This window comes from Scyliorhinus canicula, chromosome 6, assembly GCF_902713615.1.
Source record: "Scyliorhinus canicula chromosome 6, sScyCan1.1, whole genome shotgun sequence".
Lineage (NCBI taxonomy): Eukaryota > Metazoa > Chordata > Chondrichthyes > Carcharhiniformes > Scyliorhinidae > Scyliorhinus > Scyliorhinus canicula.
The window spans coordinates 184,020,560-184,036,206 of NC_052151.1; the positions used below are offsets into that span (position 1 = coordinate 184,020,560).

At 48.8% G+C, this 15,647-nt stretch overlaps 1 protein-coding gene across 1 annotated transcript in view; it reads left to right on the top strand.

Moving 5' to 3' along the window:
- Window positions 1-15,647, top strand: part of capn9 (calpain 9) — a 114,321-nt gene that overhangs the window by 74,919 nt on the left and 23,755 nt on the right. Inside the window, exons 14-18 of the mRNA XM_038800615.1 lie at window positions 1,393-1,450; window positions 3,145-3,209; window positions 6,906-6,974; window positions 7,077-7,155; window positions 12,037-12,153. Of these exons, the coding sequence (XP_038656543.1) occupies window positions 1,393-1,450; window positions 3,145-3,209; window positions 6,906-6,974; window positions 7,077-7,155; window positions 12,037-12,153 (388 nt within the window). The remainder of the gene's footprint in view (window positions 1-1,392; window positions 1,451-3,144; window positions 3,210-6,905; window positions 6,975-7,076; window positions 7,156-12,036; window positions 12,154-15,647) is intronic.

Genomic DNA, 15,647 nt, shown 5'->3' on the forward strand with positions numbered 1-15,647 from the left:
AGTGAGAACGCGAGGTTCAGGAATGAAAGCGCGAGGTTCAGGAGTGAGAACGCGAGGCTCAGGAGTGAGAACGCGATGTTCAGGACTGAGAACGCGAGGTTCAGGAGTGAGAACGCAGGATTCAGGAGTGAAAACCGAGGTTCAGGAGTGAAAAAGTGAGGTTCAGCAGGGAGAACACGAGGTTCATGAGTGAGAACGCGAGGTTCAGGAGTGAGAACGCGAGGTTCAGGAGTGAGAACGCGAGGTTCAGGAGTGAGAACGCGAGATTCAGGAGTGAGAACGCGAGGTTCAGGAGTGAGAACGCGAGCTTCAAGAGTGCGACCGCGAGGTTCAGGAGTGAGAAGGCGAGGTTCAGGAGTGAGAAGGCGAGTTTCAGGAGTGAGAAGGCGAGGTTCAGGAGTGAGAAGGCGAGGTTCAGGAGTGAGAAGGCGAGGTTCAGGAGTGCGAAGGCGAGGTTCAGGAGTGCGAAGGCGAGGTTCAGGAGTGCGAAGGCGAGGTTCAGGAGTGCGAACGCGAGGTTCAGGAGTGCGAACGCGAGGTTCAGGAGTGCGAACGCGAGGTTCAGGAGTGCGAACGCGAGGTTCAGGAGTGCGAACGCGAGGTTCAGGAGTGCGAACGCGAGGTTCAGGAGTGCGAACGCGAGGTTCAGGAGTGCGAACGCGAGGTTCAGGAGTGCGAACGCGAGGTTCAGGAGTGCGAACGCGAGGTTCAGGAGTGCGAACGCGAGGTTCAGGAGTGCGAACGCGAGGTTCAGGAGTGAGATCGCGAGGGACTGGAGTGAGAATGCGAGGTTCAGGAGTGCGAACGCGAGGTTCAGGAGTGAGAATGCGAGGTTCAGGAGTGAGAACGAGAGGGACAGGAGTGAGAACGCGAGGTTCAGGAGTGGGACTGACAGATCAGAGATCACTGTTCCTTTTTGGAAGTGGTGCTGGACTTTCTCTGGCTGCACAAATGAGTCCCAATGCTGGAGTCTGGGGCAGCAGCTGTGAGGCCTTGAGACACTGCAAGTTGTGGATGCTCGCCCTCCGTGTTCTTCCAATCTCAGGAGTAGCTTTCCCGAGAATATTTAGGCCTGTGGATTTCAAAGGACCTGCTCAGAGTTGGAAACATATTCAATGGTTTTGTCTATTTCCCTTCATTTTACTTCCTAATGGTGGTTGTGGTCTTTCTTTTTGATATTGAGTGATATATAGATGAAAAAGGGTGGGAGTAGGCAAGAGCAGGTCATAATTGTTAGTATAAAAGAGTGGGGCTGAATGGTCTGTCATAATGTACTATAGAATAAAGCAATTCGATGATCCTTTTGAAGATACGCCATTGTCCAAACAATATACTTAACAAAGATACTTAACGTCCAAACATTATCTTATTCCTCTCACTCTTCTCTTTCAGGATCTGGAAATCAATGCTTATGAACTGCAAGATGTTTTAAATACTGTGTTCTCTAAACGTGAGTCCCAAATTATTTGTGTGCAACTGGGGAAGGGAGTACCTGTCTGATGTAGGAACGGTTTCAAGACCTGTGTATTGAGTCAGCTTCCATGTGGAGTTATTCCCTGTGGCTCAGCTCAGTTGAGAGGAACACCACAACCTGAACAAGATGGCTATTTAATCAAGCTTGTTACGTGTACACGGAGAACAGACTGGATATTGGCCAAGACCTGTTCTGCCGAACAAAGACCCGAACACAGTAATTATACAACGTTCAAAAATCAATAGCCCACCCCAGTTGAATGCGGTCCAATCCCTGAAGCTGCTACTTTTAAACTTATCCAATAGAATTGCAAGCAGTGTTTAAACTTCACCCAATAGAATTGCAAGCAGCGCATGATTGATCCTCATCCTGACAGCTGCTTACAATCCCAGCAGCTTGCTGACTGTGAGAAACAGAACAACAGAACCAGCACCCTGAATTGTTTCACAGAGATAAGGGGCAAAATTCTCCGACCCCCTGCAGGGTCGGAGAATCGCCCGGGTCCGGCGTAAATCCCGCCCCCGCCGTGGCCGGAATTCTCCGCCACCCGGGAATCGGCGGGAGCGGGAATCGCGCCACGCCATCGGCGTGCCCCCTGCAGCGATTCTCCGGCCCGCAATGGGCTGAAGTCCCGCCGCTGAGAGGCCAATACCGCCGACGTGGTTTCAACCACCTCTGGTGGCGGCGGGATTGGCGGCGTGAGCGGGGTCCTGGGGGGGGCGCAGGGCGATCGGACCCCGGGGGGGTGCCCCCACGTTGGCCTGGCCCGTGATCGGGGCCCACCGATCGGCCGGCGGGCCAGTGCCGTGGGGGCACTCTTTTCCTTCCGCCGCCGCCACGGCCTCCACCATGGTGGAGGCGGAAGAGAACCCCCCTACCGCGCATGCACCGGTGGTGATGTCAGCGGCCGCTGACGCACTGGCGTATGCGCGAACCGGTGAAGGCCTTTCGGCCAGCCCCGACGCCGGGCGTCAAAGGCCGTTGTGCCGGATTTGGTGCCAGTCGGCGTGACGCCAACCACTCCGGCGTGGGCCTAGCCCCTAAAGGTGCGGAGAATTCCGCACCTTTGGGGAGGCCCGACGCCGGAGTAGTTGGCGCCACTCTGCTACGCCGTGACCCCCCGCCCCGCCGGGTAGGGGAGAATCCTGGACAAGATGTCAGAAGTAATGTCCTTTTGGTCAAGTTAGCTATCCTAAATTCCATTTGATTACTTATCACTGCTACGTCCTAAAAATACATGTTTAATGGTTAATAATAATTACTCAGTCCTATAATTAATCTCAATCCTTAATAAAACAACTTATGTAAAAGTACTCTAGTGGCACGCTAACGATTCAGTTTGAAGAGGTATCATCGCTGAACCCCCTCTTCACTGTCCCTTTGGGGGAGTCTATAAAAAAGGCAATTCTTACCTTGATTCTCCCGCCTGTAGGGTACAGGATCTGACCAGCTACTGCCTTAAATGGCAAAGCTGAGTCATTATATACTCCGAAGGAGGGGGTTGTAGCTAATGGCTTCTGTATATTAAGGGGGTGTCTCTACAGGAATCAAGTGTCACCCACCTACTGGCTGGGCGGTGGGATGAGGGGGAGCAGAGGCGGGGGGATGAGGGGGAGCAGAGGCGGGGGAGTGGGTATTCGCTTCATTATTTACCCTCCTTTGTTTTACAGAAAAAGAAATGGCACCTGATGGTTTTGAAATTGAGACTTGTCGCAGTATCGTGTCTCTCTACCACGTATCCTATGATTTCTTCATCAAACCTGGTCAACATTTAGTGATCTGCAAAGCACAATCATCAAAATAATATTTCTCACTAAATTAGGGCTCATTTAAAACTGTGAAATTCAGTCATCTGAGCATTGTGTATCTAAATATATGGAAGTTGAGTGAGTGGGCAAATCAATGCAGTATAATTTGGATAAATGCGAGGTTATCCACTTTGGTAGCAAAGACAAGGAGGCAGACCATTATCTGAATGGCCATAAATTAGGAGAGGGGAACGTTCAATGAGACCTGGGTGTCCTCGTCCACCGGTCGCTGAAGGTAAGCATACAGGTGCAGCAGGCGGCAAAGAAAGCAAATGGTATGTTGGCCTTCATTGCGAGAGGAATCAAGTACAGAAGCAGGGATGTCTTGCGACAATTATACAGGACCTTGGTGAGGCCACACCTGGAATATTGTGTGCAGTTTTCGTCTCCTTATCTGAGGAAGGATGTTCTAGCTATAGAGGGAGTGCAGCAAAGGTTTACCAGACTGATTCCTGGGATGGGAGGACTGATGTACGAGGAGAGATTGAGTAGTTTAGGATTGTATTTGTTGGAGTTCAGAAGAATGAGTGGGGTGGATCTCATAGAAACCTATAAAACTCTAACAGGACTGGACAGGGTAGATGCAGGATGGATGTTCCCGATGGTGGGTATGTCCAGAACCATGGGGCACAGTCTGAGGATACGGGGTAGACCATTTAGGACAGATGAAGAGGTATTTCTTCACCCAGAGAGTGGTCGGCCTGTGGAATTCGTTACCACAGGACGTAGTTGAGTCCAAAACATGGTATGGTTTCAAGAAGCAGTTAGATATAGCACTTGGGGTGAAGGGGTCAAAGGATATGGGGAAAGTGGGATTAAGCTTTTGAGTTGGATGATCAGCAATGGTCATAATGAATGGCGGAGTGGGCTTGAAGGGCCAAATGGCCTCCTCCTGCTCCTAAATGTTTCCATTCTTTTTTTTTTCTTTAATTTTAAAAAAAATTTAGAGTACAAAATTCATTTTTTTTTTCAATTAAGGGGCAACTTAATGTGGCTAATCCACCTTCCCTGCACATCTTTGGGTTGTGGGGGTGAGACTCACGCAGACACAGGGAGAACTCCACACGGTCAGTGACCCAAGGCCGGGATTGAACCCGGGTCCTTGGCGCCGTGAGGCAGCCGTGCTAACCACTGCGCCACCTTGCTGCCCAGTATGGAAATATTCTAAGGTTAAGAACCCCGCTGACGATATCAGCGAGCGTATCTCAAAATCCCCAAGGATAACTTGAAACACTGGTTCTTAGTGGTGTATATTTGTTTGGAACAATGTGAGGAACCATGTCCAGCCAGTGAGGAGCCAGACGGGTCGCTGTGTAAACAATTAATAAAGACTATTTATGAAAGTAAAAGAAAAGAAACAACACACGACAAAAAGCTAATATACACTATGAAACTTCAGGATATTAATAACTAAACACACCGTCTTATCTGAAGTTACCTCTTGTTCCCAAGATATATCCACATTCCCTGAACTCACTGAGACATCCCTTTTCCAAGCAACATCCAATTTCAGCAACTCTCTAGGTCAAATCCAGTTAATAGTTACCACACAAAACCGCATAGACCATAAGAGACCATAAGACAGAGGAGCAGAATTTCGCCACTCGGCCCATCGAGTTTGCTCCACCATTCAATCATGGCTGATATTTTTCTCAACCCCATTCTCCTGCCTTCTCCCCATAACCCCTGATCCCCTTATAGAATCATAGAATTTACAGTGCAGAAGGAGGCCATTCGGCCCATCGAGTCTGCACCGGCACTTGGAAAGAGCACCCTACCTAAGCCCACACCCCCACCCTATCCCAGAATCCCACCTTACCTTTTTGGACACTAAGGGTAATTTAGCATGGCCATCCACCTAACCTGCACATCTTTGGACTGTGGGAGGAAACCGGAGGGAGCACCCGGAGGGAACCCACTCAGACATGGGGAGAACGTGCAGACTGCGCACAGACAGTGACCCAAGCCGGGAATCAAATCTGGAGCTGTGAAGCAACTGTGCTAACCACTGTGCTACCGTGCCCCCTTCATTATTATTCAAGAACCTATCTATCTCTGTCTTAAAGACACTCCGTGATTTGGCCTCCACAACCTCTGTGGCAAAGGGTTCCACAGATTCCCCACCCTCCGGCTGAAGGAATTCCTCCTCATCTCTGTTTTAAAGGATTGTCCCTTTAGTCTGAGATTGTGTCCTCTGGTTCTAGTTTTTCCTACAAGTGGAAACATCCTCTTCACGTCCACTCTACCCAGGCCTCACAGTATCCTGTAAGTTTCAATAAGATTCCCCCCCTCGTCCTTCTAAACTCCAACGAGTATAGATCCAGAGTCCACAACCGTTCCTCATACGACAAGCTCTTCATTCCAGGGATCATTCTTGTGAACCTCCTCTGGGCCCTTTCCGAGGCCAGCACATCCTTCCTTAGATACGGGGCCCAAAACTGCTCACAATACTCCAAATGGGGTCTGACCAGAGCCTTGTACAGCCTCAGAAGTACATCCCTGCTCTTGTATTCCAGCCAAGGTGATCACGTTTGGGAAAAGTCTCTTCCTGGTTCTGCGAAGGCACAAAGCGGAGTCTTTTGGAGGTGAATATCTGCAATATCTGCCGTGGCTCTAAATGTTAGCTGGCACAGGACTCCATGGCTCGAATCACAGATAGAACTCACCTGTCTGACTGTTGGATGGAGAACTAACCTGCTTTCCCCAATGAGGGTGCTGGCAGTTATAACTGTTCCGTCTCCTTGATATTCCTCTCTGTGGATTCTAGCTGTTTACTGCACTCAAATTCCTTGCCTTTTGAAGTTACCATTTGCATAACCTCCACTGATCTTTGGAAAAGAATATTTTTGATATGGCCATTCGAACTTCAATGCCTCTTGACTCCTGCTAATCTTGTCACATTTCTATTCATTATTTTTATCTCAGGTTCACTGTTAATCTCATTAACTTCCCAAACTCCTGATACTAAACACACATAAAATACTGTAGATGTAATATTTAGAAATATTCTAAACGCACATGAAATCCTGTAGATGCAATGCTTTGAAACATACTGAATACATGCATAAATGCTGTACATATAATGTGTACAAGAAGACAGTATTTCTGGCAGTGTGGCACTTGCTTGGTACTGTACACAAGTATAACCTTGGGTCTTGGGCTTAAATCTCTGGAATGGGACTAATTGAAGCCACAATCTTCTGTCTCAGAGGCAAGAGTACTACCCACTGAGCCCATTCCGTCACTACCCATCCAGCCTCCCTTTGACAAAAACCAATCAATTTGAACCTTGCGGACGCATTGCCGCTATTAAATGTATAACTACCATCCGAATATCAGCGTATTTATCCACCAACACCAGGCAAATAGTATATCACGTGCAGAGAGTACAGCAACTCCTCAAACTGCGTATGGAGAAGTTTATTTTCCATTGGGAATATCTGACGTTTCTTAGATGTCTTTAATGTAGAAAACGTTCCATAGGCTGGGCAGGGAAACCAGACTCCAATCAGATTTTTTTCATTCTCTGCTTGTTAATGATCAACTGAGAGAGATGTGTTAGCAGAAAACATGTAAAGAACTACAAAATCAAGAGTTATTCCTTGACTGCTCCTCAAACACAGAGGAACAACGCTGAAGGACTTGGGTTTGACGAATTTAAGATCTTCTGGAATCGAATGAAGCAGTGGAAGGTAAAGTATTGGAAGCGTTGGCATCAGGCTGTAGCCATTACCAGTTTCCACCTGTTTAATCCGTCAGGTCTCACTTTGCTTCCCAATTTCCTCCATTTGCAGAGTGCTTTCCTGTATTGCGACCATGACCGATCAGGGACCATGTCAGCTCATGAACTCCGAACTGCCGTCAAGAACTCAGGTAAGGAACTGGGACAGACATGAGGCACGTAAGAAAGGAAAACCGAGAGAAATTTACATTTACTTTATATTGTGGCTTTTAAAACCCAGGATGCCCCAATGCGCTTTAGAGCCATGGGGATATTGTACAGTATTTTAAAGGAAATCCAGCAACCAGTTAGTGAAAAGCAAGCTCCCACAAACAGCAATGTGAGAATGGCCAAATCATATTGTTGACTGATGGATATACAGGTCAAGCCCAAGACCCAAGCTTATGCTTGTGTACAATACCAAGCAAGTACCACAAGTCAGGCCACGAGAGATAACTCCCCTGCTCTTCTTCACAATATTGGCCGTGGGATCTTTTACATCCAACTTGTCGTGTGCGAGGCTAAGCCTCATCCAGTTTAAAGTACTTCACAGAGCACATATGACAGTAGCGCGGATGAGTAGGTTTTGTAAAGGGTGGGCGGTGCTCAGGGAGGCTCGCGAATTATATCCGCATGTTCTGGGCATGTCCGAAGCTAAAGGGGTCTGGCAGGGGTTCGCGGACGTAATGTCCGAGGTGTTGGGGGGGGGGGGGGGGGGGGTAAAGATGGCCCCGAGTTCGGAGGTAATAATATTCAGGGTGTCGGAAGATCCGGGAGTCCAGGGGGTGAGAGAGGCCGATGTTTTGGCCTTTGCATCCCTAATAGCCCAGAGACGGATCTTACCTGGATGGAGGGATTCGGAGCCGCCGGCAGTATGGGTGAGTGACCTGGCAGAACGCCTGAGGATGGAGAAGGTCAAGGTCGTCCTGAGGGGGTCAGTCGATGGGTTCACTTGGAGGTGGGAGCCATTCATTGACGTCTTTAAGGAGAATTGAGGAATCAGTAAAAGGTGGGGGGGGGAAGGGTAAGAAGTTAAAATGGAGAAGGCAGGACGGGAGGAGGGGGCGAGTGTGGGGACCAGGAGTGGGTGTTAGTTATTTATAATGTATAATTTTGCTGCTACTTCACCCTGTTTTTTAAGAAAATGCCTGAATTAAATATTTTTTTAAAACTGTTGTAAAGATCCCACCCACCCACCATGACTTCTCCCCCCAAACCCCCAACAGCCCATGGAGCCCACACCACCCAACACTATCCCCCCATCTCCACCATGGGATTCTCCCATCTGCACAGAACTCCTCCCCCCATCCTGCAGGCCCGACTCCCAAAACTGCCTCGGCCTAGCTCCCCCCAACCCGAGCTCCCCAGAGCCGTAGGAAAGGGGCCACGCCCTCCTTCACTTCGACAGAGCTGAACTTTGACCCTGGGCCTCGGAACGGGCTGTGCTGCCTGGATCTCGCCTGGCCTGAGTTGGAAGGTCGGATGAGAGAGGATCAGAAGAAAAGTCCAGTGAGTAGAACCATAGAATTTACAGTGCAGAAGGAGGCCATTCAGCCCATCGAGTCTGCACCGGTCCTTGGAAAGAGCACCCTCCTTAAGCCCATAATTCCACCCGATCTCCGTAACCCAGTAACCCTACGTTTTGGACACTAAGGGGCAATTTACCATGGTCAATCCACCTAACCTGCACATCTTTAGACTGTGGGAAGAAACCAGAGCACCCGGAGGAAACCCACGCAGACACGGGGAGAACATGCAAACGCCACACAGTCACCCGGAATTGAACAAAGGATTCCTGGAGCTATGAGGTAGCAGTGCTAACCACTGTGCCAGTGAGCAACCTCAATTAGACAATTAGGGAAATTAGACACGGAGTGACAATCCATTGCTGATTGTCACATAGAGGAAGTTATTGCTTATGTGTTCTGATTTCCACAAGTTCAAAATAAACTCTTTCAAAAATGCTGGAACTTCATCAATCCCATTTCCTGAATTTCTCCTAATGGCTGGTAAACCGATACATTGTTAGTTGACACGTGATTGCAGTGCAGCAGAGAATTGTGGCACCCGGAACGTGTGTCTTCATAATAATTAGTTCCTATTCCCTGACTATTAACATAACTAGTCAACAGCCACAGGATTTTTGACTCGGGAACATACCATAAGACCATAAGACCATAAGACATAGGAGTGGAAGTAAGGCCATTCGGCCCATCGAGTCCACTCCGCCATTCAATCATGGCTGATGGGCATTTCAACTCCACCTACCAGCATTCTCCCCGTAGCCCTTAATTCCTCGCGACATCAAGAATTTATCTATCTCTGCCTTGAAGCCATTTAGCGTCCCGGCCTCCACTGCACTCCGCGGCAATGAATTCCACAGGCCCACCACTCTCTGGCTGAAGAAATGTCTCCGCATTTCTGTTCTGAATTTACCCCCTCTAATTCTAAGGCTGTGCCCACGGGTCCTCGTCTCCTCGCCTAACGGAAACAGTTTCTTTGCATCCACCCTTTCTAAGCCATGTATTATCTTGTAATAATGCGGGATGGTACAGTCCAACGTTTTGTTGGAGCTGCTGTTATGAAATACCGTGCCTAGTATGAAAAATTAAACAGATCAGGGCTTGAAACTAAAACATAAGGATTGGTGTCAATCCTGTGCTCGTGAGTGTGGCACTAATGGAATGTCAGGAAAAGATCTCAACAATACTGGGAGCTGGAATAGTGATTCCAGCATTACTGGAATCTGGAATAGTGATACAAGAATTACTGGGATCTGGTGTAGTGATCCCAGTGTAACTGGGATCTTTAATAGTGTTCCCTGCAGTACTGGAATCTGGAATAGTGATCCCAGTGTAACTGGGAAACTGAGTAGTGATCCCAATGTAACTGTGACCCGGAATAGTGATTGCAGCATTACTGGGATCTGGTGTAGTGCTCCCAGCTTAACTGGGATCTGGAATAGTGATTCCTGCATTACTGGAGTCTTGAATAGTGAGCCCAGCATAACTGGGATCTGGAGTAGTGATCCAGTGTTACTGGGATCTGGAGCAATGATCCAGTGTTACTGGGATCTGGAGCAATGATCCAGTGTTACTGTGATATGGAGTAGTGATCCAGTGTAATTAGGATCTGGAGAAATGATCCAGTGTAACTGGGATCTGGAGCAATGATCCAGTGTTACTGTGTTATGGAGTAGTGATCCAGTGTTACTGGGATCTGGAGCAATGATCCAGTGTTACTGTGATATGGAGTAGTGATCCAGTGTAATTAGGATACGGAGAAATGATCCAGTGTAACTGGCATCTGGAGTGGTGATCCAGTGTAATTTGGGTCTAGAGCAGCGATCCAGTGTGACTGGGATCTGGAGCAGTGACCCAGTGTAATTTGGATCTGGAGCAGTGATCCAGTGTGACTGCGATCTGGAGCAGTGATCCAGTGTGACTGGGATCTGGAGCAGTGATCCAGTGTGACTGGGATCTGGATCGTGATCCAGTGTGACTGGGATCTGGAGCAGTGACCCAGTGTAATTTGGATCTGGAGCAGTGATCCAGTATGACTGGGATCTGGAGCAGTGATCCAGTATGACTGCGATCTGGAGCAGTGATCCAGTGTGACTGCGATCTGGAGCAGTGATCCAGTGTGACTGGGATCTGGAGCAGTGATCCAGTGTGACTGGGATCTGGGGTAATGATCCAGTGTGACTGGGATCTGGAGCAGTGATCCAGTGTGACTGGGATCTGGAGCAGTGATCCAGTGTGACTGGGATCTGGGGTAATGATCCCGTGTGACTGCGATCTGGAGCAGTGATCCAGTGTGACTGGGATCTGGGGTAATGATCCAGTGTGACTGGGATCTGGAGCAGTGATCCAGTGTGACTGGGATCTGGATCAGTGATCCAGTGTAATTTGGATCTGGGGTAATGATCCAGTGTGACTGGGATCTGGGGTAATGATCCAGTGTGACTGGGATCTGGGGTAATGATCCAGTGTGACTGCGATCTGGAGCAGTGATCCAGTGTGACTGCGATCTGGAGCAGTGATCCAGTGTGACTGGGATCTGGGGTAATGATCCAGTTTGACTGGGATCTGGAGCAGTGATCCAGTGTGACTGCGATCTGGAGCAGTGATCCAGTGTGACTGCGATCTGGAGCAGTGATCCAGTGTGACTGCGATCTGGGGTAATGATCCAGTGTGACTGCGATCTGGAGCAGTGATCCAGTGTGACTGCGATCTGGGGTAATGATCCAGTGTGACTGCGATCTGGAGCAGTGATCCAGTGTGACTGGGATCTGGAGCAGTGATCCAGTGTGACTGGGATCTGGAGCAGTGATCCGGTGTCACTTCCCTCCAGCCTTAACAGAAAGTTTCACTAACTAAACACTGGAAAAAATGGCAGTATCCTATATCATTAGCAAGTAATTATTCAGACATTCTAAGTTCAGCATTCATGAAAGGAGAGGTTTAGGAGGGCCAATGGGGGTAAAATAATCTGCTTGCAGCCGCAGCTTATGCTCAATCGGGTCTCTGATTTGGGCTGTTGTCCATTCAGTAAAAGTGTAATGAAAAATGAGTGCGCAGCAGAGAGTGATGGCAAGATCCGTGTGTGGTAGTATGACTAGAGGTATTACGGTAACTAGCAATGCCGGGACATCATTGGTGGAGAAGGCTCGCTGCTCATTGGCCCAATGGTATATAACACTAGTCACCTATTGGTTAGAGTTGTAAGGTAGCTCCGCCCTGTAAGGCGGGGTATAAGATCCTGTGTATTCCCCACAGCTTCCTTTCTGTACCTGAGCTGCTGGGGAAACATCTTCTCTATTAAAGCCTTCGGTTTCAGACTACAACCTCGCTTCTGTGGTCAATTGATAGTGCATCACCGTGTCTCCTTGTTCTATGGCATTTTACGATTCCTGGTCACTGTCCAACATGCTCATTTGCCTAATGCGCTGGAGTGAAATTCGGGCTGTCAGATATCTCAGTTGTTTCCAATTCAGCTCTGATTGTAATCAAACTGCAAATGTTGATCTCCAGGGTTTCAGATCAACAACCAGTTACTGCAGCTGCTGGTCCTCCGCTACACAGACGAGTACCTACAAATCGATTTTGATCACTTCCTCCGTTGCATGGTTCGATTGGAGACTTCATTCAGTGAGTATTATCTCAGTTTTAAAAATATATTTTTATTCTCCATTTTCATATTTTCTTCAATATTTACACCCCACCAACAAACAGTAAACGGTAACGAATACAATGTCAATCCCCTTATTAACAACAACAATCCCATCCTCCCACCAACCCCCAAACAACGGCCCACCTGACAACATAAGCATCAAATAAAGCAAACCCTCCCAAGGAGGAAAAAAAGGAAAAAAGAAAAATGAATCAGGAATCGCCTCTGGTCACCATTGACATATGTGGTCCACCCACCCCCCCCAGCCCCCCACTAATATTCAACGCCATCCAATCCTCGAAAGAATACCGTGAATGACACCCATGAATTGTAGACCCTCCTCCGTACCCCCCTCCAAGACTCCTCCCCTCCACTTCCTCTTGTAAACTTCTCGCCCCAACCTCGGTTCCTTCCCCCAACTTTTCACCCCGGCTAGACTCAATGAAACCTATTCTACCAGGCTCCGATGGCCGCAGCCCCTCCCCCCACCTCACTCTCGTTCACTGGCCGGCTTAAACCAGCCAGCGTGGAGGCCCCCGCTCGGGTCTCCTTCCCGCTTGCCTGGTCCCAGGAAAACCAAGAAATCCCCTTTAGCACACAACCCCAGCATACACACCCAAGCCCCAAAGAATCATCATTGCAAATGATAGTCCCATCTCTTCCCTTGTCCAAATATATACAGCGTCGACTCGTTTAGTACATACACCAACATGCAGTGAAAAAATAAAGTTACACGAGGCGACATTGGTACACGACCATTTCTCAATTCTGCCACAGTCCTTCTGCCTTTGCAAATCCGGCCGCCGTTTCCGACATCCCAAAATAAAAGTTCTTGGATTCGTAGGTCACCCTCACCTTAGCTGGATACGGGCAGCACGGTGACGCAGTGGGTTAGCCCTGCAGCCTCAGAGCGCCGAGGTCCCAGATTCAATCCCGGCTCTGGGTCACTGTCCGTGTGGAGTTTGCACATTCTCCCCGTGTTTGCGTGGGTTTCGCCCCCACAACCCAAAGATGTGCAGGGTAGATGGATGGGCCACGCTAAATTGCCCCTTAATTGGAAAAAATGAATTGGGTACTCTAAATTTTTTTAAAAACTTAGCTGGATATACTGTGCCGTACTGCACCTTGTTGATGTACAGTCCCTTCTTCACCCGGCTGAAGGCAGCCCGCCTCCTCGCCAGCTCCACCGTAAAATCCTGGTATATGCGTATACCAGCTCCAGCCCACTGCACCACCCGCTTCTGCTTTGCCCAGCACTGGACTTTCTCATTAACGCTGTACCTACGAAAACACAGTCACTACTCTTGGTGGCTCATAAGCCCGGGCCCAGTCGATAAAACTCCCCAGAATTCCCTCATATGGTATAATCTGAAAGCTACACGGATTGTCCCATGGCAGGTTTTGCTGAAATTCCCTGGTACAGACTAACTTGAAAGCTAAATCTTCCATTGGCATAGGCCATTTGGTATAGGTCTCCACGACTGACGAGCCTAATCCAGTTCCTATCGGGAGTGATCGTCCCCCTCCCCCAATAGCTTCGCCAACATCGTGGCAAAATACTCCGTCGGCCTCGGGCCTTCCACCCCTTCGGGCAACCCACAATCCTCAAATTCTGTCGCCTGGATCTGTTTTCCCAGTCTTCCATTTTGGCACGCAGCCCCTTGTTGGTCTCTATCACCCTGCGCAGCTCCTTCCCCATCAAGGTGAGTTGATCACTGTGCTGCGATAATGCCTCTTCCACTTCCTTCAATGTCTCACCTTGCTCCCGCACCTCCCCTGCTGTGCTCGATACCGCCGCCCTCACCGGGGCAATCGCCTTCTCCACCAGCACTTTCAATACCGCCCCCATCTCCTTCTTCATCGCTTCCATGTGCTTTGTGAACTGTTTTTCCATGTTCCACAGCCATCACCTTGGTCATTTCTTCTGCTGTGAGCGATGCAGCCTCCCCTGGTGCCCCAGCCTCCGCTTTCCTTTCAGTTCCTGTGCTGACTTTTCCACTCCCCGGCGGACTTTCATTAACCCCCTTTTCACAGCTGTCTTTCTCCCAAACTTGGACATTTCTCCTCCCTGTGCCTTCTTACAGCTTTCTCAGCCTCCGTTGTCCCTGGGACCGGGCGTTAAACCCCCAAAAATACTATTCCTGAGCGGGAGCCCTCCACTGTACGGCTGACTCCCGCCCGGAAGTCAGAGTATTATCTGGTTGCCAAGCAGAATGGATACTTATCATCTCTCGCTGACCAAGACAGCCTCCTGATCTTTCAATGCATTAAAAAAAAAATTTAGAGTAGCCAATTATGTTTCTTTTTTAAGGGGCAATTTAGCGTGCCCAATCCACCTAACCTGCACATCTTTGGGTTGTGGGGGTGAAACCCACGCAGACATGTGGAGAATGTGCAAACTCCACACAGACAGTGACCCAAGGCCGGGATTTGAACCCGGGTCCTCAGCACTGCAGTCCAGTGCTAACCACTGTGCCACATGCCGCCCCCACAGTGCATTTATATAGCACCCTTCACGACTTCCGGCCATATCTGACCAATGAATGACCTCCTGAAGCGTGGTCACTGTTGTAATGTGGAAAACACGGCAGCTAATTTGAGCACAGCAAGCTCCCACAAACAATAATGTGATAATGCAGATAATCTGCTTTTTTAAAGTGAGGCTGGTTATTGTCCAGTGGAAGATAGTAGCCCCTGACAGAAAATTTTGAAAATCTTTTCTCAGGATGTGGGCACCACTGGTTAGGTCAGCGTTGATTGTCCATCCTTAATTAACCTTGAAAAGGTGGTGGTGAGGTGCCTTCTCGAACCGCTGCAGTCTATCTTGTGCAAGGGAGGGGCTTCCTGGTTTTTGACCCGGTGACAGTGAAGGACGCAACTTTATTCCATTGATCTCTTAACCACCTTCGCCGCATCTGCCCTCCATAAATTTCAGGTCTTCCAAAACTCTGTGGCCCCCCATCCTAATTTGCGCCAACGTTTATCCACCACACGCTGTGGTCACAGTCCGGCACTGATTCCCAGTCTGACAACACCTCAATTTTGAAACGCCCAGCCTTGTGTTAAAAGTCCCTCCAAAGCCTTTGATGCGACCATCAATTCACTCAAGACATGAGTAGAAGTAAACCGTGGCTTTAATCAACTTAGAACAGAGCCTGCCTGCGACTGAACCAATGCTGAGAACTGCCTGCAGGATGACTGCTCTTTATACCTCCTTTTAAGGGGGAGGAGCCATGGGCGGAGCCCATACGTACCCAACATGTTCCCCTAATGCCATACAATGGCCCATAGGAGAAGCCCACAAGGGCAACAGTATAGCACAGATACAAATATACAAATACTAGTGCGACAGCACAGATACAAATACACTGGTGGATTATTAGTATAATACATTCACCACAGCCTTAACCCTCCCTATTTCTCCAGCCGTATAACCCTCCAATTTCTCTGCATTCCTACAATTCTGACCTCT